This window comes from Arachis hypogaea, chromosome 4 (assembly GCF_003086295.3).
Source record: "Arachis hypogaea cultivar Tifrunner chromosome 4, arahy.Tifrunner.gnm2.J5K5, whole genome shotgun sequence".
NCBI classification, from domain to species: domain Eukaryota; kingdom Viridiplantae; phylum Streptophyta; class Magnoliopsida; order Fabales; family Fabaceae; genus Arachis; species Arachis hypogaea.
Genome location: NC_092039.1, coordinates 112,942,711 through 112,967,368, shown reverse-complemented (window position 1 = coordinate 112,967,368; position 24,658 = coordinate 112,942,711). Strand labels below are relative to the sequence as shown.

General features: G+C 31.3%; 1 protein-coding gene and 2 long non-coding RNA genes across 7 annotated transcripts; 2 read left to right on the top strand and 1 right to left on the bottom strand.

Moving 5' to 3' along the window:
* Positions 1–9,863: 9,863 nt before the first annotated feature.
* On the top strand, positions 9,864–11,471 carry LOC112797333 (uncharacterized). Its single transcript, XR_003199732.3, has 2 exons — positions 9,864–10,583; positions 11,012–11,471. It is a non-coding gene; the product is annotated as an uncharacterized lncRNA (long non-coding RNA).
* Positions 11,472–11,726: 255 nt separating this feature from the next.
* On the bottom strand, positions 11,727–13,134 carry LOC112797334 (uncharacterized). Of its 2 annotated transcripts, none has more exons than XR_003199733.3 (2): positions 12,843–13,134; positions 11,727–12,116 (listed from the first exon to the last, which is right to left on the bottom strand). It is a non-coding gene; the product is annotated as an uncharacterized lncRNA (long non-coding RNA). The 2 variants fall into 2 exon arrangements; XR_003818287.2 differs by having other exon boundaries at positions 11,727–12,190; positions 12,843–13,110.
* Positions 13,135–20,100: 6,966 nt separating this feature from the next.
* LOC112797332 (uncharacterized) lies at positions 20,101–24,344 on the top strand. Of its 4 annotated transcripts, none has more exons than XM_025840212.3 (7): positions 20,101–20,897; positions 21,036–21,378; positions 21,498–21,538; positions 21,633–21,755; positions 21,855–21,928; positions 23,818–23,847; positions 23,943–24,344. In XM_025840212.3, exons 4-7 carry the CDS (start codon positions 21,680–21,682, stop codon positions 24,102–24,104), a joined length of 342 nt encoding a protein of 113 aa, XP_025695997.1. In that variant the 5' UTR covers positions 20,101–20,897; positions 21,036–21,378; positions 21,498–21,538; positions 21,633–21,679; the 3' UTR covers positions 24,105–24,344. The 4 variants fall into 4 exon arrangements, 3 of the variants coding, with proteins under 3 accessions (XP_025695997.1, XP_025695995.1, XP_025695996.1); XM_025840210.3 differs by having other exon boundaries at positions 20,137–20,897; positions 21,046–21,378; XM_025840211.3 differs by having other exon boundaries at positions 20,179–20,897; positions 20,989–21,378.
* The last annotated feature ends 314 nt before the right edge of the window (positions 24,345–24,658 follow it).

Genomic DNA, 24,658 nt, shown 5'->3' with positions numbered 1-24,658 from the left:
TAATTCCAACTTGTTTATAATTATTCTTATTTCTATCCTTTTTATTATAAGATCTTCAATTTCAATCTGAAGATTATTTAATTCCCCTTTTATACTCCTTTATTTTACTTTTTAATTTTCTCGTCCTATTTCTTCTTATTTTATTTTCTGATTTTTCAATCTTTTTATGCTTCATTATTTAAAATTTTCGCAAACTCTATCATCGATTCATCACTATTTTCTAGAGATTCTATTAATTTTTCTAACTCTTCAACTTCTCTTTTTAACTTGTCATAAATTATTTTTAGGGCTTCAAATGCTCTTTGATTTATTTCAGAAAATTGTAAATAATTCAAACGATTTTCTCTTTCAAAGAGCTCTTGTTTTTTGTCTTGATAAGTTACATATATTTCTTCTTTATTTATTGTCATAGTTTAGTGTTTAGGGTCTCATTTAATTTTTCGACCTTTTTTGTTAGTTCTTTTATTTCAGAACTTTCTTCTTTAATTTTTAACTTAGATAAACTTAAAGGGATATTAATTTTAGATTCTCTTATTTGAAAATTCGATGAAACTAATTTTCCTGATGGTTCTTTTAGTAATAGAACTGGGTTTTCAATAGCTTTATATTTTGGTATTTCTGCTTTTACAATTTTCTGAAATAATTCATCAACATAAATCCTTTCTCTGTTTTTAAATATTATACTATGATGGCTGTTTGTTAAAGCATAATTTATTGCATATGTAATTGAAAAAGGTTCATCGTTTTGTTCCATTAGATTCTTTCTATGAAATTTATAAGCCAAACTTATAGATCTTCCAAGGTTTTCAGTTGATAAAGGTATAGCATATCCAAGATGGGCATTGAATTTAACATTTACGTTTGCCAAGTTTCCATGAACAATTCCAATGATTTGATCTATTGGGTCATCAGTAATTCTTTTATCACAGATTGCTAAGCTTATTGGTGAATTAATTCCTTTCATATATGTAGATTTGATTAAGACTTGTATAGTACTAATATGAATCCATCCAATTTTAGATCTTTTTTGTTGATCCTTAATTTTCTCAATCTGTTTACTCAATTCTTCATCATTTATCAGAGCTATTTCAAGTTCTCCATTGGCAGATTTTATTTTTATAGGGGCTTCAAGTTGAATTTTTCCATAGTATATTATATTTTTTCTATTAAAAACTTCTTTTAAAAGATTTTGTTTATTGAAATTTTCATTTGATTTTAGATTTAATTCTGTTTTTAGAACAGCCTGTTTTTCATTATCTAATAAAGCAGTTAATCTATAATAATCAGATTCTTCTGTTAATTCTAGGCTTTCTAAATAATTCATAACTAAGAAATTAGGATAAAGGCGTACCTTTCTGGAAAAAAACTTCCTTTATTTAGTATATTTTACATAAGATGTTTTTATCTCCAGAGGGGAGATTGTAGATACTAACTCCAGAGGGGAGTTTAGAATTGGTTTTTCCTAAAGGAATTCTTCTTCAAACTATAGAATCACCTCGGCAGCTTCCTCCTTGCTCTCCTAGCATATGAGTACTCGTAGCCTCCTGCTTTCTATGGTTTGATGCTTTCTACAATTGCCTAAGCAACCTATTTATAATGGTTGGGTCTGATGGACAATTCCCATCCTTACCCTTCTTATGACGTCATTGCTTACGTCATTGTTTATTATCTTGCACCAGCTACATTGTTGGTGCTCTATGACCTAAGCGCTTACGTCATTATGCAATAATGTTGAGAGATGCTTCAGATGTGCTGTCTTCCTCTTTCATTATGTGGCCTTCAGATGCGTTGTCTCCTTCCTTTATCATGTGGGTTGATTCTGTTTTATTATTGCTTTCTTCAGATAACTCTGAGACACATAGCTGGCACTTGTGGTCTTCTCTGTCTTTTATCAAATAGCAGAGATTCCTCTTTATCCCTTCGGGGAGCTTTTCTAAGAGTCCAGATAAGTTGTAGAATGCTGATTCAAATTCCACTAAGAGTCTCATCTCTCTTTCTTCAATTTCATTCCTTTTACTGGACACAAGCAAAGTATTTCTGCTTTTATAATTGATTCTTGTGTGAGATTCCCTTGTTATCTTTTGAGTTCTTTCGAAGACCCTTGCTAGCGTGCTGGCTAGTCTTCCTTCATGACTGTAGATTGTTAAATCTTGAACTTGATCAATTGGTTGAAAATTTCCTGGGAAGACGGACATGAAGATTACTTGATGTGCTGGAACCAAGCATTCTTCTTCTTCATTAAAAATAGGTTGACTATTCGTAAATTTTAGGGATTAATCCCTTGGATTTACGTTGTCAATCATATTTTTAAATCTCTTTACTGCATCAATGAATCCTGCAGAAAACTCACTAATAATTTTCAAATCATTAAAAATTAAAATTGTATCAATTAATCCATATTGGAAAAACTGATAGGTGTCAGATGGGGAAGCATCTGGAAATATAACCAGCTTTGTTAGCTGTTCTTTGGCAATAGGATAATATCCCAAGATTGCCCTTTTTTCTTCAGTCCAATTCAGGAATATGTTAAGGGTTTCTCTGAGATTTGATCTACAGACCCTTTTCTTTTCCTTGATTTCAGCCCTTGTAGGAATGTTTCTTATTATTCCTGTTCTCTGGATTTGAATTGGAGCTTTATCTGCTCTTTTTAGGGTTTGCTCTGGATGAAGAGCTTCATATTCCCTGAAAGATTCCTTTGCTTCTTCCAGTGTTAAAAATCCTCCTTTATGAATTATCCTTGATTGATGTGTAAATGGTGCTGCTTTTTCCCAGGCATCATATATTCCTTTCATGGGGCCATTATAAATTACATAATATTTTTTATCTTGGGTAGATTTTTTGATAATTTCGGCAATTGTTTTATTTTCTGAAATTTTTTCTTCACCTGATTTGTCCACCACGCTTAGCTGGCTGAACTCTGATGGTTTTGGTTGTTGTGTTGATTTCATTGCTTCGATGGCCTTCTTGAGGGATTGGATCTGTGTCCTTATTTGCTGACAATGCTTGCATTTTTCGAGTTCTTGTTCGTATTTCTGGATTTCTTGAACTAATGCGTTGTAGACGAACTCCATTCTCTTGTTAATGTATCTGCAATAACATTTTTGTCACCCTTAATATATTCAATTTTTATTGGATATTGTAACAAAAATAATTGCCATCTTACCAATCGTCCATGATTATAATCAACTTTTAAATTATATCGTATGAAACCTGTTAGGTAACTTGAATCTGTCCTTAATGTAAAATCTCTGGGTAGTAAATCAATTTTCCATTTCTTAAGAGATTTAATTGCTGCTAGAGTTTCCTTTTCATGAGTGGTATATCTCTGTTCTGTTGGAGTAAAAGTCCCTGAAATATACCTGCAAAGTAATTCCTTTGGGAAATATTTAGAATCTAGTGATTCTTTTTCTTGTTCCAAACTTTTTATAGCTTTCTTAGCTTTTAGACATCCTGACCAGGTTATGTCTGAAGCATCTGTTTCTACTATTAAGTAGTCATTTTCTTCTGGAATATAAAGTTCTGGAAGTTTTTCACAAAGTTCTTTAATTCTTTGAATTTGCATACTATCTTTTTCATCCCATTTCCATTCTTTTTTAGTACTTATTTTTGGAAATAAGCTTTTAGTGTATTCTGTTATATTCTTTAAAAATCCTTGATCAGAAATATAATTTATACACCCTAAAAATCTTTGTAATATTTTTCTATCTTCTATTTTATTAGGAAATAAATTTACCTTTTCTAGAATATTTGGTTGAAGTTTTAGCTTACCTTGAGTAGATAGAATTAATCCAAGAAACTCTATTTCTTGTTTTGCTATTCTTGCTTTCTTTTTGCTAAGAACTAATCCTTTCTGTTTACATCTTTCTAAAACTATTAATAATTTTTGAAGATGATCTTCTTTATCCTGTTTTGTAAAAATTAATATATCATCAATGTATACTAAAACAAATTCATTTAATTCTTTTAGATTTTCTTCCATAAATCTTTGATAAATACCCGGGGCTTGCTTTAATCCGAATGGTAATACATTCCATTCATAAAGCAACACACTTGTTGATTCTTTTGTTGGGCAAGTAAAAGCAGTTAATTTCTTTGTTTCTTCGTCTAAACGAAGTTGCCAATATCCTGATTTTGCATCAAGAGATGAAAACCAAGTTGCTCCCTTGATTTTTTCTAAAATAGAATCTTTTCTTGGAAGTTTATGAGCATCACCAATAGTTGCTTCATTCATTTTCTTATAGTTTATTACCATTCTTCGTTTTTCCCTTTTAATTTCATTATTGTTTTCAACGTAAAAAGCTGGAGCCGCATGAGGACTTTTACTTAATCTTATAATTCCTTTTTTCAAAAGATCTTTACATTCTAATGAGAACTCTTCTCTATCTCTTGCGGAATAAGGAATTTTATTTGGAACATTTATCTCTTTTGTGGGATCTTTTAATTTAATGCTTACTAATTCGTTATTTGTATTTTTAATATCTAAAGGATTTTCAGCACAAATTTCATCCAAAAGTTCTTCTATCTTTATTTCAAGATTATTTTTTGGAATATTTATCTGAAAGTATAAATTTAAATAACATGTTTCTAATATAGAAAATATTTTAAATTTTAAGATCTTATCTATAGTAGTAGTTGGTATTTTTATACATTTTGATTTTTGATTTATTGAAGAATCGTGTGGGGCTTTTAGAACTATATATGTTAATTCTTGAATGAATGGATGATATAGCTTTAAAAAGTTATTTCCTATGATAAAATCCATTCCAGAATCTAACATATATATAGATGGAACAATGAACCTATAATTTTGAATAAAAATTTCAACCATCTCTGCTTTTTGGTCAATTTTATGTATTGATTTGTCAGCTATTCTAACTCTTAATGGTTTCTTTAATTTTTTCCAATCAAGTTTTATATTTGAACTAGCAAAGCATTGTGTTGCCCCAGAATCTATGAAAGCATTTATAAACTTTTCTGTTATTTTTATAGTAATAAATGTAGCATTATTACTCAGTCTCTGAGTCTGTTTCCGAGACATATTCAAAAATATAGTCTAAGTTATCATCAGATTCTTCTAATGGTTCCATGAAACAAGACTTAGCAATTTCTATTTGTTTAGTAAGATCCTTTTTATCCTTCTTTTTCGGGCATTCATTTGCGTAGTGTCCTTCTTCTTGGCAATACCAACATTTACAATTTTCTTTTTTATTCGGGCAATAGTTATTTCTTTGTCTTTTGTTTTTATTGTTATTTTCTTTCCTAAAATATCTCTTTTTTCTCCAGTTTGGATAGTATTTTCTTTTTCTAAATTGATATTTTCTTTTTCTTTGAAAATTTTTATTAAGACCATGTTTTTGAGGTATCTCTTCATTATCCTGACAGCAAATTCTGATTATATTTGCAAATCTTTTTTGAGTTGCTTCTTGCATACAACGTTCTTTTATTTCCTCTCTTATTGCAGAAGTTGCTCCACCAAAATTATTTTCAATTGTTCCTCTATTTATTTCTCTTATAAATCTTCCCATTATAAATTCATTAACATGATATGGAAGTTTTGTTATGTACATACTAAGATAATGATTTTTATCTTCTTCTTTTAATTTGTAATAATGTATTCTATATTCACATATATAAGATTCCACATTACATAAATCATATATCTGGATATTAGTTAAATGGTTTTTTACTTCTTGATATTCTTTATTATAGACTTCTTGTCTATGATCTATAATATTTTTTCCAAAAATTCTTTATATAGAATCATCATTATATATAATATCTTATCATAAGCTGTTGTTTTTGTTTCTAATTCTTCTATTATTTGGTTTTCTATTGATGTCATATAATCTCTTATAGTTCCTTTAGTATGAAACCCTATGTAATTCCAAATGTCTCTTCCAGATAATTCACTAAGTTTTGGATTAGTAAAGGCTTCTAATAAGAAGGAATTTAACCAGTTTTCGAAAATTTCTTTTTCGTTCTTTTTGCAGTCTAAATCGAGCATTCTTTCTCCTTCCATTTCCTGGATTTTAGGAATGTATTTTTATGGTATTTTTATATATTTTGAGTCTTTATTTATAAACCCTTTTTTAAAAGCATAATTATCAAAACCTGTTTCCCATTTAAATTGAGATTGATTATCCTTAGATGTTCCAGCTTCATTTTTTACTTGTATTGGAATTGCTGGTTCTTCGTCACTTGAATAATCTAGAATGTGTTCTTCATTTTCTATATTTTCAGAATTTACTAATTCCTCTTCTATTTGAAATTCCTGTTCCATAATATTATTTTCTTGAGCCATTTTTAATTGTTTAAAAAGCATTGTAACTTCTTCTAATTTTTCTTCAATATTCATAATTTTAGTGGTGGTTTTACTTTTAAATCTGTTATGTTAATTATGTTTTGAAATTTTTCTTCCTTGGGATTCTCTTTTTCCTTATTTCTTTGAAATTTTATGGATGTTAATATTTCTTCAAGCATATCTACTATAGAATTTAATTGTGGATTAAAAGTATGATATAGATGTGGGAAATCATTTCCATGATAACATTTTTTAGAAATTCCGTGTGAAAAATAAGTTTTTTCAGGTTTTTGAAGCCCTTCAATAAAACTTATAGTAAAATAAAGATTTTGAGAAAAATCATTTTGTATTGATTTTAAGAATTCGGTGTCATTACAGTTAACATTAGTTAAAATCATTAATTTTTGATCTATTAATTTTGATAACTTAATTATTTCTTCTCTTAAATCTTCTAATTTACTTTTTTCCATTAGGTGACGCTTTTCTTTGCTACACTTTTAAGTTAAAAGTGTGGCTCTAGCCACCACTAGTTACCATAGATATAGCCACCAGAGACTTGGCTATATATATATATATATATATATATATATATATATATATATATATATATGAAAAAAAATTTGATTACTTTTCTAATTTGATGAAAAAAAATTGATTACTTTTCTAATTTGATGACAGCTTTGGTATTTGTTTGCAATGTAGGAAAATTGGAAATGTTTAAATTCTTTTAAACCGATAGGTTCATTTTGAGTCACTGGATTTAATCTTAAGTTGTTTGATCATAACTTGTTAATGTGAGAAATGATGGGTATGAATTGATCATAGTTTGATCTTGAAAATGTCAAATTTATCAATATTTCCTTTCCATGAGTTTCTTATTTTTAGTTCGTTCATTTATTTTGGATTTTTTTTATATGTTACATTTGCTCATTCTAAATATTTCCTTTATTATTATATTTTAATTGATTGTGCTTGAATATTTTGTTTTGTTATTGTTGTTGATGTTTATGAGTAGAAATCTCTAGGTGATATTATTTTTTTTCTTATATATGCTAGCTTCTAATTTTGGATGCAACATCTATGTCCTTTTCCTAATTTGTTCTCTCAGTTATTTGCAATACTCTTATCATTTTTGGCCTTTTAGAGTCTTGATGATGATGTTGATGAGGAATGGTTATGGAATAAGGAATATGGTGAAGCTTTTTCGATGATTTCAATATTTACTTATGCCCTAAAGCCTCTTATGCTATGATGATATTGTTTGGTTGGACTCTGTTTTGTTTTGTTCACTTTCTAGTTTTGTTGGAAAAAAAAATCTATATTCTATCTAGCGATGTCACATCTATGGAGGACCAGAAATTATAACCTGCGAGAAATAGTTCTTCTAAACTCTTTCGTTTCTTTTATTTAAGTAATAGTAATCGTTAAGTTTGGGAATGTTAGGTGTTCTTCTTGGGATGGTTTATGTTGAAGTATGCGCTATAATCGTACTACGTGATTTGATGTATCGTTCATTCCGTTATATTTCATATCGGGAGTTCCTTGTTTTAATTCTTGTTGAAATGAAATTTGATTATTTAATTTCATGTCCTACATCTTATGCATCTCACAATCTTATCGTGCTTTTGGCTATCCCATAGATTCTCGACAACATAGGTGTTGACGTTGCATTCCTTTACGTGAATTATGTAACTCCTTGATGTAATCTGAACTTGCTTTACTATGATACATCATATCTTCTAGTATTCTCGAATTCTTGTTCCAGGTCTTCTCTAAAAAAAGTTTTTGATTTGATTCTTTTCTCGTCTTATTGTGTCCCCAATCATCCACATAAATCTTTGTAAAAAAAAAATTTGCCATTGACTTTGGTTACCTTCTTTTGGTGAACTTTGTATTTCATTGATTCTACTAAAACTTGTTTTGACCTAATGCACTATCTTTTCTTTTATTGTTTCTATCAAAATTTCTTGATTCAGATTTTCTCGTTAAGATTCAATTGACTCTCTTTGTAGGACACTTCATTGTTTCTGTACATCATTGCTTAATTGAAATCTTAAGCATCCTTTCACGTTCGTGCGAACACTATATGTGAGGTTTGTTCTTCTCTTCCCAAATTTTGAATCCTTTCGAGTAAACTTGTGCTTGTTTTGGTGTCACGTGCAACTCCCAGATAACAAACGATACGTCAGTTCATTAGGACACAGTTTATCGATGCTGAAGTTCGAAAAGTTATAATTTTAAGACATGACAAAAGACCGGTTGCTTCCATGGATATATACTACAGAACCAAGGAGAGTATGAATTAAGATTGTATTTTGAGGAGATTGACGAACGAAAAAAAGAGTGCTATGTACATTTGAGCTGTCAAGGAAATGTGAATCGGTGAATACCAACCGCATCTTTTTAATGGAAACCTATCTTGTAGCTTTTGCACCTCTTTATACTTCTTTCTCATGTTTGGTAAAGTGCTAAAACCAAGTAAAGTCTTGCAGATTATATCAATTTTCAAGGGCGAAAATTTTTGTAAGGAGGGTAGAATGTAAAATCCCTCAAATACCCTTACTCCTCTTTTTTCCAAACTAAACCCTAACCCCATTTTCCCGAATTAAACCTACTAACACTCTTCTTCCAGAACTTTCTTCTCAATCCCCTCTTTCAATTCTGCTACCTGTATTCTTCACAATGAACCTCACAACAACCACATCCTGTATTTATCAACATTTTTACTAAGAGGAAGCTCCATCTTACTCTTCTTCTCACAACTTTTCTTTCGAGTAATTTATCAAACACTACTTGTGCATTGTTCTCTAAACACCCAAATTGATCTCTAAAAAATTATAAGTTCCCAATAAAATTTTATTATAAGACAATTAAACATAAAAAATATCATCCGTATAAATAAATTAGTCATTTTTAAATTGACAAATAGATCATTATTCTGTGCAACAGAAATAATTATTAAGAATTTTTAGATAATAAAAATATATTAGAATCAAAATATACAATTTAAAATTGGTTGAAAATCAATTTGGATATTTTTTTAAATGTTGTCCATGGTTTTAAATTGCTAATATAGAGAAAAAAATATGTGCACACCACAATAACAATATTGCGGCCACAGCGTTAACCATAAATTGTAAATCATGGATAGTTATGGAAAAGTTGTTTTAATTTTGTTTCAAGATATATAGTCGGATGATGTCAAAATGTGATGAACTTAATTGTCCATTATGTAGTGTTTCAGGTTATAAAAATGGCAACTTCTCATAAAACAAAAGATTTCATTATTTACCATTATCTGTTTGTGTTCTCTGTTATCTGTAATTTCCTTGAGGAGCATATATAATTTTTTCCTCTTTCTTTTCATTAATTGCCCTATTTTGTAGACGCTTCTATCTAGTGGAGCTGAGGATCAGTCTAAAATCAGCCCAAGTCTTTTGGGCATTTCTGATGCACCATAGTATTAAAAGCGTTGATTTAAACCGATAGAAGATCCAATGGTTTACATTCACTCCATAAACAACTTCTAGAAATTAGGAAAATAGATCACAAGTCTTTGAATATTTCAAAAGCACCCCTACGTTATTTGTAAGACAAATCAAACATTGAAAGCGGCAACAAAACCCTACCCTGCCTTCACGGTCGGTCCGATAATGTTATGGAAGACTTCCAACGACATGCTTGAAAACAAAGTCTTGGATGATGGTTGCCGGCTTTACCAACGGCAACATTGAAGAGAAGAGACCATGGCACCGATCTCGACGATGACAACGAGAATGAAGAAGAGGAAGATTACAGGTTTAAGCAATGACGAGGTGCCGGACGACAGGGACAACCAGTGATATCGTGGTCATTGACGTTGCTGCCACCGTTCTAACTGCTTACTCCGATTCTCGATGAGCAGGCCATTAATTTTGTTCTAATTATTTTTTTTTAAGATTGCTTTTGGTTTTAAATAAAGTTTTCTATTCTTGATTTTATTTTGTAAAATTCTACAAGTTTTTTATGTAATTAGATCTTCACTAATTGTACTTTTGAGACTTGAATGTACAAATTCTTTTTTATTTATTCAATTTCAGAACAATAACATATTCAACTTCATTGGCAAATTTAACGACAAGGAGGCCATGATACTAATGTTGAATTGTTATCGAGGACAACGGTGAAGGGAAAGAGCAAGATTACATGATTTAGGTGACGAAGAAGACGCAGATGGTGATAATCATGTGGTACCGTGGTCATTGACGCCCCGATGGTGATTCCAAACTCCTCCTCAAATCTTGTAAGAATTTTTTCAATGACAATTTTTTCATAATTGCAGATGGTACGATAACAACAAGATGTGCAAAGTTTAATTCTAAAAATTTCATGCTATATTGCTGGAAGAATGGTCAAAATAAGAATTTACATAGTATTTGCATTCAATTTTTGACGGAAAAAGCAATGAATGCTCAAGATGAATAATACCTGAGAACTAGACATCTTCATGAAATTTTGTTGAAGCACATGATCAATAAGAACTTGTAGTTCATATTTGATTTTTACTATATCTGAATTTGTAACTTTGTGATAGAGATGTTTGATTATGTGATAGCGTTGTGTGCAGGTAACTTAATTCTATTAATTGTGTTAACTTTGATGGATTTTTGGCCAAGCTTGGAAAACATTGGTACATTAACTCTCTTAATTGTTGATCATTTTCTTGTCCAGGCAGTAATGCAAATTCCTCAAAGAAAGAAGCAGATATCTCCAGAGTGGATAATGGGGATGGCAACCTTTGCAACGACATGTTAAGCGAATTATCATTGTTGAAGGAAAGCAACAAATTGATGGAAAATGAGCTGAAAGAGATGCAAGAAAGATACTCTGAAATGAGTCTAAAGTTTGCAAAGGTAGAAGGTGAAAGACAAAAGTAGCATATTTGAAATCGAAGGATCCTTGAAAAAAGGAATATCAATGACGATGGGCTCTCATATATGTTAGAAGTTTCTTGACCTGGATATTTTGTCCTTTTTATGTACAACAATGTGTCTATATTATGGTATAAAATTGAGAAACAAAACTCAACTATAGGTAGGAAGTTGCTTTTATACGTAAATAAGAACAAGAGTATCTCGGATACATTATTATAAATATATGTAGACCCAAATCAAACATGACATTTCTTTTACATATATCTATCCTAGATTTAACGTAAAATCAATAGAAGCTGCACATTATAATTTTTTGATTTTGAGATTCTTCCTCTGTGTAATCTTGTATGTATACATGTGAGTACAATCTACATAAAAAATTATGCTATCCAATCAGTGAAAGATATTGTAAAATTATTTACATGTATACATCCATGATTACACAGGAAGAATCTCAAAATCAAAGAAATTATAATGTGCATAGTACATTTTTATTTTCTAAAACTGAAGAATTTTCAAAAAGAATATAGTACACTTTTATTTACATTCTGGTGTGATTCAGTCAAACTACATTGTTTTTCATAGCAGTGAAACTTACAAAAACCATAACATTACATAAGGGAATACAGTCCTAATTATATTTTTGATTGGACATCTGGGTTTGAATTTAGAACTATAAGAATGCCTTTAAATATCAGTAGAATGAAAATGCAATGTATCCTCAAGCTGAAATGCCATAGCTCTTCATGGAACTTGGTTCTTTTCTTGGATCATGTATCTACTGCTACAAGGAGTCTTATAAATAAGTAAACCTCTAGGAACCTTGTTCCTATATGAATTGCTCTTCAAAAGTTCAGCATTAATGCAGAGATCTGTTCTTTGACAATCAAGTTATGCAACCGCTGTATATACATAAGAGTGTCACATATCAATTGCATTTTCAAGTTCATGCCTGTACTCTTGAGAATCACTTCACCTAGAAGTATGAGCTTAATAAGTCAAAGTCTTCAAATTAAAAATGTTTTTGATGTCTATACAAATTTCATGTTAAGTCCATATTGGCTTGAAATAATGAAAAAGATTGCTAGAAGAACTCAATATTACATATTTCTAAATTCAGAGCCTAACATATAAACAAATTGATAGGTCTTATTTTTCTCCTATACGAAAGATTCTCAAAACTTGTTAAAACAAAGAGATGAACTCCACATAGTTAAACTCCAGAATCAAATAAGCAAAATTAATGAGACCATTTTATTTTAGCTGTCATCATTCATGAACCACTAATTTAAAAAATGCATTAATCTTATATCTACAAAATCTCCAAATAAGCAACGAAGAAAATAACATTTCCCAATTCTCACATACTTTCCAGTTCATAATCTTAAATTATTCACTGTTCTAGGTTACAGATTCCATTGTAATCATAATTTAACAAAAAAAAGTGAAAAATCGTAGATTTGGAGAGAGGGAGTGGAAGGAACGGAACGAGAGAGGAAGAACCGATGAAGACTAATAGGTACTCACTGTGTTATTGAAAAACAATTTGGCATGCTTCATGAATGTACACAAGCATTCTTAATTTGTATTGGAACAAAAAAAATGAAATCAATTAAGCAAATTTATACCTGAGACTGAGGTTCCATTGGAACTCTGGAAGTGGAGGATGAAGGGGAAGACGGAGCGACGACTCGAAGAGAGAAGAGAAAAGAGAGAAGAGACAAGGGAGAAGAGGAGACGGGGAGAGCGAGCCTAGGAACGACGCCGGGAGATGAGATGAGACCGGCAGCGAGTGCTGGCTGGACGGCGACGGCGAGGGCAAAAACAAGAGAAGGGTGGAGTGGGTGGTGATAGTTCTGGACAGATTGGAGGGTGCGGTGAATTTACACTTTACATAAAAAGATATTAGGGTTCCACTGTATGAATTTAAAAAATGTTTGGGGTAAATGTAAAAAAATTAGTATTATTATTAGGGTATGTCTAAAACGAGTACAACCATTATGTGCTTATTGGATGCGTCACATTTGTATAGACCATTAGATTTGATTAGATGAAAATCAAAGGCTAATATGAAAGAAGAACATTGATGGACTCTAATAAATACAAAATATCCTAGTACATAAATAAATACTTTAAATAACAATACTTTAATACACAATGTTTTAAATGGTAGTCACAAAAAAAAAACAATGTTTTAAATGGTAAAAAAATCTTTTATTCTTAAATAATTAAATATACAATATATAAATACAAAAATATGAGTATTTTTTATTCATTAAAATTAATTATTATGCAAGAAATTTTTATAATATTAAAAAATTATATTAAAATAAAATTTTAAACTGTAACATAAAAATATAAAATAATTAAATTTTTATTTTATATTACTTAACAAATAATTAGATTATTATATTCGAAATTTATTAATTAACTAATTTTGTTAAAAATATTATTATATAAAATAATTTTTCATCAAAATATTTTGAAAATATAATTTATTTTAAATATTATATATAATATATGAAAATATTAACTTTTTTTATTTTTTTCATGTTTTTTTTGAAAAACGTAATAAAAATAATATAATTCTAAATACATCCTTATCACATTATATATTTACTTATATTAGTAAGACCTAAACTAATCAAACTTAATAATTTATATCAGTGGGAGTACGTACTCCTCATCTAGCGCCTGACGCTCTGCTAGGGTTTCACTGCGCCGCCTCCATGGTTACACCTTTCTTTGTCTTTTTCTTCGTCAAACTCTTTTCCATCTTCTTCTATTTTTTATTTTTTTCTTAATTTCTTTTCCACTTAGCTCCTTAATTTTCGTTTTCTCTCCCAATTCATTGCTCTTTTAATTCATTCCATTTTCTAATTCACTCATTCCATATATCTTATGTCTCTTTGGAATCATTGAATACCAATTCTGATTTTCTCTACACCATGAGCAACAAATCAGAGATTCAGAACCCTCATATAATTGCTATGACGGTGGAGGGTGCCAGCCTTCAAGTGGCACTCAAAGAAATATGAAACTGCTCTCGTGGAATTGTCGGGATTTGGGGAGACCCCTGACAATCCACAATCTTAAAGGGATTTGCAAATCCTACTCCCCCGAGGTTGGTTTTATCTGTGAAACAAAAAATCAATCTCGACAAGTTGAAGGAAAACTAAGATCTTGTGGTTTCAAGGAATGGTTTATTGTAGATCCGAATGGATTATAGGGGGTTTGGCAATGGCATGGTGGGATGGTTGCACTGTTCAGATTTTACAGCATGGTAGATTTTTCATTGCGGCATCAGTTCTGACAGCTGGTTCTAATGATCCCTATGGTGTTCTAGGTGTTTATCTCAGTTCAAATGATCAACATAGAATGGCTCAATTTGCTGAATTAACTTCAGTCACCCAATAGTTCGATGGTAAAGTTGTGTTAATGGGGGATTTTAATGCCATTTCTAATCAATTGGAGAAAGAAGGTGGGGTGCTAAATCTCCTTCTTCTATTGAAACCTTTAATAGTTTTATTGATGATAATTTGCTGATTGATATTGGTATGGTCGGAAGACCATTCACTTGGTCAAATAGACGGAGGGGTGATGAGTTGATACAGGAAAGACTGGACCGATTCCTGGTAGGAGTTGATTGGCAGCAACTCTATCCCAATGCAACGGTTCTTAGACTGTCAGAATCACGCTCGGATCATGCCCCTCTTCTCCTAGACTCTAATCCGAGAACTGAGAGATCTAAATGCCGATTCAAATTCCAAGAAAGATGGTGTTCCAATGATGAAATACGCCAGATTGTTAGAGAGGTTTGGCATGAACAGATTGATGGTTCAGCCATGTATATCCTAGCTCAAAAAATAAAGCGTTGTCGGCATAAGATTGTCAAATGGCAGCAAGAACACATATCTAATTCGAAGGTGGAGATTGATTTACTACAGTCGGAATTAGAGGAACTTCGTTTAGCAGGAATTCATGGAGGCGACATCATTTCAGAAATAGAGGACAAACTTGAAAAAGCATTGCAAAATGAGGAATCTTATTGGAAAGATAAGTCTAGAGTCAAATGGCTTAAATCTGGTGATCAGAATACAGCTTTCTTCCATCAGAAATTTAGAAATCGAACCCGAAGGAATAGAATTTGGCAACTAACTGGCAATGATGGTGAAGTGGCTACTTCAAATGCTGGTATTGCTTCTGTGGCTGAATCTTATTTCAAGGACATCTTTTTCTCCACTTGTCATGAGAACCCTGAACCTCTGTTTACTGATTTTGAACCTAAGGTTACCGTTCACATGAACCGTAGGCTTCAAAAACCAGTGACTATGGAGGAAGTGAAACGCGCAACATTTAGCATTCATCCTCAAAGTACTCCAGGAGATGATGGTATGACAGCAAAATTTTTTCAAAGCTTCTGGAACATACTTAGTGGTGATGTGTTTCAAGCAGTTAAGAGCTTCTTTTCTGGGGGCAGAATCTTGAAGGGTTTTAACCACACTCAGATATGTCTTATTCCCAAGATTTCTGATGCTAAAGATATGACTCAGGTAAGACCAATAAGCCTATCTTCAGTCTTTTACAAGATTATCTCCAAAGTATTTGTACATAGGCTTCAGAGTATGATGAATAGACTAATTAGCCCTACGCAGAGTGCTCTTATTAAAGGCAGATTAATCTCTGATAATATCCTAATTGCTCACGAGTGTATGCATTAATTGAAGAACAAAAAAAGGGGTCTCGAAAATGAAATGGCGCTAAAATTAGATATGAGTAAGGCATATGATAGGGTGGAATGACACTTTTTTTGGTTTATATTGGAGAAGTTTGGTTTTGACTCTCGATGGATCATGTGGATTCGAGAATTAGTGACAACTGTTTCTTATTCTGTTATTGTGGAAGGACAACCTTATGGTTTCTTCAAACCAAATAGAGGTATTCGACAAGGAGATCCTCTATCCCCCTATCTTTTTCTTTTTTGTGCAGAAGGTCTCTCCTTCTTGCTACACAAGGCAGAACAAAATAGACTAATTCATGGTCTTCAGATACATAGGCGATGTCCCAAGGTCAACCACCTCCTGTTTGCTGATGATTCCATTTTATTCTGTAAGGCTAATCCTGAAGCATGTTCAAATATCCTACATTTATTGAATTCTTATGAAAGCATCAGTGGCCAGAGGGTAAATCTTAATAAATCTGCTGTATTCTTTAGCCACAACACTCCGTCCACTACTCGTACACTACTGGCTAACTCTATGAATATTAATCATATTGGGGCTCAGGATAAATACCTTGGTTTGCCTTCTACAGTCTCTAAATTGAAAAAGGCTTCTTTTAGTATGATCAAAGAAAAGGTTCGGAAAAGAATCCAAGGGTGGAAGCGCAATCTTCTTTCGTCAGGTGGTAGACACATATTGCTTAAGGCAGTGGGAGAAGCTATTCATATTTATACATTGTCTTGCTTCAAGTTGCCTGATGGTTTAATTTCGGAAATTCACTCTCTACTTTCTCAATTCTGGTGGGGACAAAAAGGTTCTGAAAGGAGGATGGCTTGGATTAGCTAGGACACTATGACTCGCCCACGAAAAGAAGGAGGCCTTGGATTTAAAGATCTCAGAATCCAAAATCTGGCGCTTTTAGGCAAACAGTTTTGGCGACTTGTAACATAGCCTACTTTCTTATTATCCAAAATCTTAAGAGGTAAATACTTTAGCAATGGTAATGCTATAACGGCAGAAATTGGAGTCTTACCTTCTTGGGGATGGAGGAGCATACTGGAAGGCCGAAAGATTGTTGAAAAAGGTCTTAATTGGGTTGTGGGTACTGGTGAGGATATCCGAACCTTTGAGGATCCTTGGCTGCCTCCTCCGTATCCTTTAATGATTTTTGACATGCCAAATAGACAGGCTATTTCTGAGTTGTTTCCAAGAGTTAAAGATCTAATTACTGAAGATAGAAATTGGAATCAAAATCTCATTCAAGAACTATTTCCCCAAGACGTTGCAAATAGGATTTTGTCAGTTAAAATTTAGCAGAGTAGGGATAAATTGCAATGGGATTTGAACAAATCCAAGTAATATGATACAGCTTCAAGTTACAGAATTGGCTATTTATTTTACCATCCGCCTCTGGAACTTTGCCCTAATTATATGCAACAGAAAAAGCCGTGGATTGATCTATGGAAGTTGAACTTGCCTCACAAAATTAAGCTATTTATTTGGAAAGCTCTCCATGGCCGACTTCCGGTGCTTGCTCAGATTCATCACCGTATCCCATCTATATCACCAATATGCCCTTGCTGTCATGAAGCAACGGAAACAGTCACTCATTGTTTGATCGATTGCTCTAGAATTAAAGACGTATGGTCTCAGAGTTATCTTCGTGACTGTCTTCCCCCTCAGAGTTCTAACAACTTTTGGACATGGTGGACTGCATCAACAGAGATACTTAACCCGTTGAAGAATGCTGACCGTAATCCTCAATTGCTTGCCATCATTTGCTGGAACTGCTGGAAAGCTCGCAACCAGTTGATTTTTGAAGGTTCTACTTCTATGTCGTCTGCCATTCTAGCAAGCTCTGTCAAGTTGCTCCGTGAAATCCAAAGAACTCCCAGTTTAGGTCGTCATCTCTATGAGACAAACTCTTAGGTGCATTCAATTTGATTTATCATTATTTCTTCTTTAAGATTTTTTTTCGTTTTTCGACCACGCACCGTTGGATGAATACCTTCACTGTAGTGTTTTTGGAAAATCCCCACCTTTTATTATGCTGTCCTGCTTTTGGACATCTTTGTATTTCATTTTTTAATAATTAATGAAATATAACCTATTATCTTTTGAAAAAAAAAACTAATCAAACTTACGTAATTAAAAATATAAAACATATAAATATAAAAAAATAAATATTTTTATTTATTAAAATTAACATTTAAAGTTTCATATATATAATATTTAAAATTATATATTTATAATAAGATCATTTTTTATTTTTATTGTTTTTAGGTATTTTTTTATTGTTTTAGTTAAATTTTTTATTCTCTAACTCGACTAAATTTATATATATAGGTGAATTCTATCAAACTCTCTCTAAAACAACATGTAGATTTGTCTCTATGATGTGACACATTTTAATTAGATGTTTAATTTTAATTTGAGTTAATTTAACTCAATGAGAATTAACATCTTAACTAAAGTAAGACCATTTTATAATTAAATATTTTTTTAAGATAGATAATTATATAATTTTTGTAAATTATTTATATTCTTCTACCAAATCATTATTATTTAAATTCGTTCCACCCTTCCATTGAAAAACACATTCTCTGTTGAGTCAAGTATATTTCCTCCAAGCAGAGAGTAATTCCAAGCGGAGGGTAAAGATGCAAGTATCCTTTGAATATCTAATGCAACGGATCTTGTGTGCAATCCAATGATCCATAGCCATTCCAAAGAACGGGTTTGAACTACTTGATATAGTCCAATTTAAATTCTAATAGAAGGATGGACCAAATGCATATCTAATTCAAGCATCACTTTAATATATGCAATAGTTATCACAACCCTAAATCATAGATTAATGCATCCTGATAATCAAGAATTTATATGTGATGCGAAATTATGTGAACTAAAGAGTTAAAGACAACTACAAAATAGCAGCATGATCAAATACACTCTCTTTAACTAATCGCAAATTCACTACAAATTGAAATCAATACAGAAGAGCAATCAGAGAGAGAAACAACAAGGTTTCAGAGAGCAAAGATTCAATTTTTAGTATTTTATCAAATTATACAATTATTTTTTTAAATAATTTTTTAATTACAAAATAGCTTAATCATAGTTAACATAATAACCAATTAAAAAGTGACATGTCATAAAGGGTAGTTTATATGTTAAAATATAAAGAATAGAGTAGAATTATATATATATATATATATATATATATATATATATATATATATATATATATATATATATATATATATATATATATATATAATTACGTAAGCTTGATTAGTTTAGGTCTTACTAATATAAGTAAATATGTAATATGATAGACATATTTTTAGAATTATATTATTTATTTTTTTTAAAAAATGAAAAAAATAAAAAAAGATTAATATTTTCATGTATTATATATAATATTTTAAATAAATTATATTTTCGAAATATTTTGATGAAAAAATATTTTATATAATAATATTTTTAACAAAATTAGTTAATTAATAAATTTTGAATATAATAATCTAATTATTTGTCAAGTAATATAAAATAAAATTTTAATTATTTTATATTTTTATGTTACGGTTTAAAATTTTATTCTAATATAATTTTTTAATATTATAAATTTTTTTTTGCATAATAATTAATTTTATTGAATAAAAAATACTCATATTTTTGTATTTATATATTTTATATTTAATTATTTAAGAATAAAAAATTCTGTTACTATTTAAAGTATTATGTATTAAAATATTATCATTTAAAGCATTTATTTATATACTAGATATTATATATTTATTAGAATTCATCAATATTTTTTTTATATTAACTTTTAATTTTCATCTAACCAAATTTAATAGTTTATACAAATATAATATATCTAATAAATACATAATGATTATGCTCTTTTTAGACATACACATCTAAAAAGTAAATAAAACTTTTACTATTGAAGGAGAAATGTTTTGAAACTAAGCTATTCACGTGTTAACTTTTGTCGATTCTTGGATCACATAGTTAATCAGTTTGGCTAACATTAGTTTTGGGATCTTGTAAGGAGCTTTCTTCGTTGGAAAAAGTATTTTCTAGTCTTTGATGGACCAAGTAATGAAATAAATTAATAAAAAATATTGAGACCGGTTCACAAATCATAAAAAGTTCACAAATAAACTTTAATTAATATGTGGGGTAAATTTGAATGTATGGTTAAATTGGATTGGAGTCGAGAATAGAGAATTTTAATCCAGGCAGAATTTTAATGGCCCTCCCAAAAATCGTCCACCAAGAAAGTCTCCGGCAACAAACGGCTGTTTCCGATGAATTCCATCACCAAAGATTTGAAACGATCGAATTCAGAGATTAAAACTTGATGAAGTCTTGCTCGCAGGTTCTACAAAAGATCATGAAGAAAGGATTGATCTCCATGTTCCCATCAACCCTAATCCTAATCAAGAAAGGATTCATCTGATTCCCATTAATCACCTCAATCCCCTGATCCCGTTCTCAATACTCCTCTTTCTTCATCAAAAACCCTAATATTCGCATAATCAATTATGATCATCAACTCTTCTCCCTTCATGAACTCCATCATTGTCCTTCAGAACCTTCGCGTATTCGGTCCTGGCTTGAATCCTTTTAATTCCTATTGCGTCGCTCATCACTCTCGCTAATTTTTCCCTTTATACGTCTATTACTCTTGTCTGTTCCCTGCTGTTTCCTGCGAAAACAAAGAATAGTCGTTTTGGGGATTTGTATTAGGGTTTTTTTTTTATTGGATGGTCGTTTTTATTTTGGGGGTGTCGTTTTTGGGTGTTGGAGTGAGAAGAGATGCTGGAGGCGTAGCCAGTGTTGTTCAGGAGAATCCCGTTGAGGAGGCGCATGCTGAGGCCTAGTGTTGGTACCGAAGATAGAGGTTGGACGTCTCTTCATGTTTGCGCCCGCAAAGGTGATGTCAAACTGGTGAGTTTCTTCAGTTTCATCAATCCCTCTTTAATGTTGTTGTTGTTGCTGCATAATTTCTATCACGTGAGACTCTATTTTTGGTACCTAGGAAAAATATAGAGAGGCTTCACGATGAGATGCTGAGATACTTCAAAGTTGTTTGTAGGGAGAAGGACCCCAATAAGGCAAAGGACCTGAGGCAAAGGACCCCAATAAGAGAGAGATGAGCCTTGAGGAGAAACACAAGTTGGGTATTGGGTTGCAGAGTTTGCCTCTTGAGAAAATGGAGCAGGTGATACAGATCATAAGGAAGAGGAATGGGAATCTGAAGCAGGACGAGGATGAGATTGAGCTTGATATCGAGGCTATTGACACTGAAACCCTTTGAGAACTTGATCGATTATTGACCAATTGGAAGAAGATGATGAGCAAAATAAAGCGGCAGGCACTACTTGACAACTTGAACAACAACAATGCAGCATCCAATAAATTCAATGGGGTAAAAACCCTCTCATTTTTTGTGCATTTATCTGTTGAATGGGTTGGGCTTATTTTATATAGCATCGTACTTATTTTCTTACCATATATACTAATTTGTTACTGTGATCAAATGGACAGAAATTGACTCCAGCAGTTCAAGTAGTGATTCTTCTCTAGTGGTACTAAATTTGCTTCTAGCTGTTATTTGGTTTGTTCTTGAGACAATTTGTTAGCAGAGAAACTTAAAATTTACTCTTATTTTAATCTTTGCAGATTCAGATTCAGCAAGTTGCTCAAGGAGTGATTCTGAAGCATGGCCAATGTGTGGTGTTCTGCCGAAGAAAATGATTTGCTTCACGGCTTCTTTTGAGTGTGCAGCTTCAATTCATGGACTAGGTGTGTGCTTTTGATTTTCTTTATATCTCCTTCGCTGCAATGCTTTAATTTTCTGCAGATGGAATGATGGCTGAATTTGTGATTGCATTGTTATTTCAGGTAGTGTTGTTGTGAACATAGTTTACTGTTTCATATTGGATGGATTTCTGGTGGCAGCGCAACTGCTAGAAAAGGTTTGTGGTGTGCATTATTTTGTAAAAAGGATTTATAATACTGAAGAGCTAATCAAAACAATGGTAGGCCAGAAATTAGAGTGCAATGTGGTGAAAATCTTAGTTTAGTTCCGTTAGATTAGTTAGAAATTAGGATAATAGATTAGGGAGAATCAATGTGTTTGAGTTCACCTTGTACACATTACTGCTACAGTAAATAGAATTATCCTCGATGGAGATGGCCTTTAATCAAAAGGATATGTATCTAACTTGTTGGGATCGACAATTATTCAGATTAGAGATCTAAATTTTGTATGTACCACAGACTTTAATGACTCATTATATAATCACCTATTCTTTCAAGGGAGGTGTAAAAGGATGGACCAGAAAGAAAGGATCATTTGGTTTTGAAGATGGATTTTCGAATGCTCTGGTAGCTGCTTTGGCAGTGGAGACTGTTGAGTGTTGAAATATCAAAAATAGGGAAAACTTTTTATAAAATAAAAATGATAATTTTCAAAACTAATAAAGGTTGTTATTAGTATTACTAAGTACTAACATTGTTGAAATATGCTAACTTACGTAGCAACTTGGACACAGAAAATTACCTATGTTTTATTAAAATAATAATAATAATATTATTATAAAATAAGATTTTTTTAAAATATTATAATTAATAATAATAATAATAATTTTATTATTATTATTATTATTACATACACCAAGTTTCAAATTAATTCAACTATTGAAATCACTTGGGATTTATTATAAAATTTTTTCCTTCTCCTTCAAACTTTTTAAAAAATATTTCATGTCATTGTAGAAGATGAAGTTGTGCAGGAAGATTTGGGTAACATAATACACATATGGAGTAATGTTTGGTCTTGAAAATATGCATTTTGATTTTTGAGTGGGTTGTCCATGGTCATTCGAGCTGCTTTTATGGGGGGTTTAGGTTTATATTGCAGTATTTTTTTCGGTGGGTTGTGTGGGTGCGGGCCATGTGGCCAGATCCAAAAAAAAAATCAACCACTCATCAATATACCCTATCCCAAAAAAATACATAAAACCATCGGTCTGACCAAACCATCTGCTATACGGGTTTGTAAATACATTAAATCATGGGTCAAACTTAAAAATACTAACAACTTCTTGTTTTGAGTAATCTCGGCCCTCAATTAATAATCTTTTTCCTCAGTGCTTCAAGTACCAGAAAATATTTTCCCCACCTAAAACATTCCCATCTTTTAAACTAAACTTAAAAAGAGAGTTAGTTATTTAGTTGATCATCAACTAACTGAGATAAGTTTTTACAACGTGCAGAAGATTTTCCTTTAACAAATTTCGCTTTAAAATTTAAAAGAAAAACCAGCTTGTCATAGTGTTAACTAGTTGCATGGTTTCTTCAAGAATTGTACTTGATTGATTTGCGTGAAGTGCAAGAAACTGTGTATCAAAGAGTTAGTGATCAAGAAGAAGAAGAGAAAATGGGGGAAGAAGCAAGCTCTCCGTGGCAACCACCGGCACACCCGTCGCCACCACCGACACCACCTTATTCTGAAGACTCTGATGCTGAACCTTCTTCTGACGACTCTGACTCTGAGCTTTCTTTTGACGACTCTGACTATAAACCTTCTGTACTTCTCTCTCTCTCCACGTTCCGTTACTTTTTTTCATCATAGAAGATCATAAATTGAAATCATCTCTGGTATACTGAAATAATGAAGATGGTATATGTCACGTTTCTGATATAGATAGTTAGATATATAAATTGAAATAAAAATTCAGAGTAAAATGATTGTTTCTTTTAACTTTTTATTTTTAATTTTTTTACAGCATGTTTCTTTTTCTGTTTCGTTTCATGCTTGTTCTGATTTCTTTTTAATTTTGTTTCCAAAAATTGCTTGCAGATTCCCGAAGAGATTCTAACTTTCTTTATGGTATTTCTTTTCATTTCTTGGATGCTCTTTAATTTGTGTGTGACAGAACATACAAATTCTCTTAGATAGTAATGATAAATTGCTTTGTATGATAGTTTGGAGGACATCATAGCGAGGCAGACTTTGCAGGACCAGAAATCAATCTACAACGCTTTCGTCTCTCGACACTTATGGATGTTGATCTTCGAGACCTAATTGTGTCCAATCTTGGTTGTTTTATTTTTCAAATGTCAAGTAACAGGCCCAGCTACTCTTAGCTAAACCACCTTCCAAAAAAACCAAAAAATTGACCAAACTAAACCCAAAAAACATGTTATTGATAACTAGCAGCAACACATAATTAGAATGACGTGAATATAAAGAATTGTTGGTTATTTTATTTAGTGTAAAAAAAAAAAAACGATCATCTTTATTATTTTTAAAGTATTTGTAAAATTTAAAATAACTTGTAATCATTTCGATTAAAAAAAAGAAAGACATGAAGAATATTATAGAGATAATACTCAATTCATTTAGTGTTGTTTGTAGATGCAGTAATAATAGGAATAATACCATTGTGATTTCAATTCATTTAGTGTTAAAATTCATTTTTATACTTAAGTAGTAAAAAGTAACGCAAATTTGATTTCTAGTAAGAATTCAATTTTCATGATTCGGTTTAAATCAAATCACACAAAAAGTGGTCTAATTTTCAATTATATTCTCATGAACTATGATATTACCAAAATTATCCTCACTAAGAAGTTAGTGGTAATAGTTAAAGGACAAAATAATTATTTCAAACATACTCTACATGTTCTATTTCAATTAT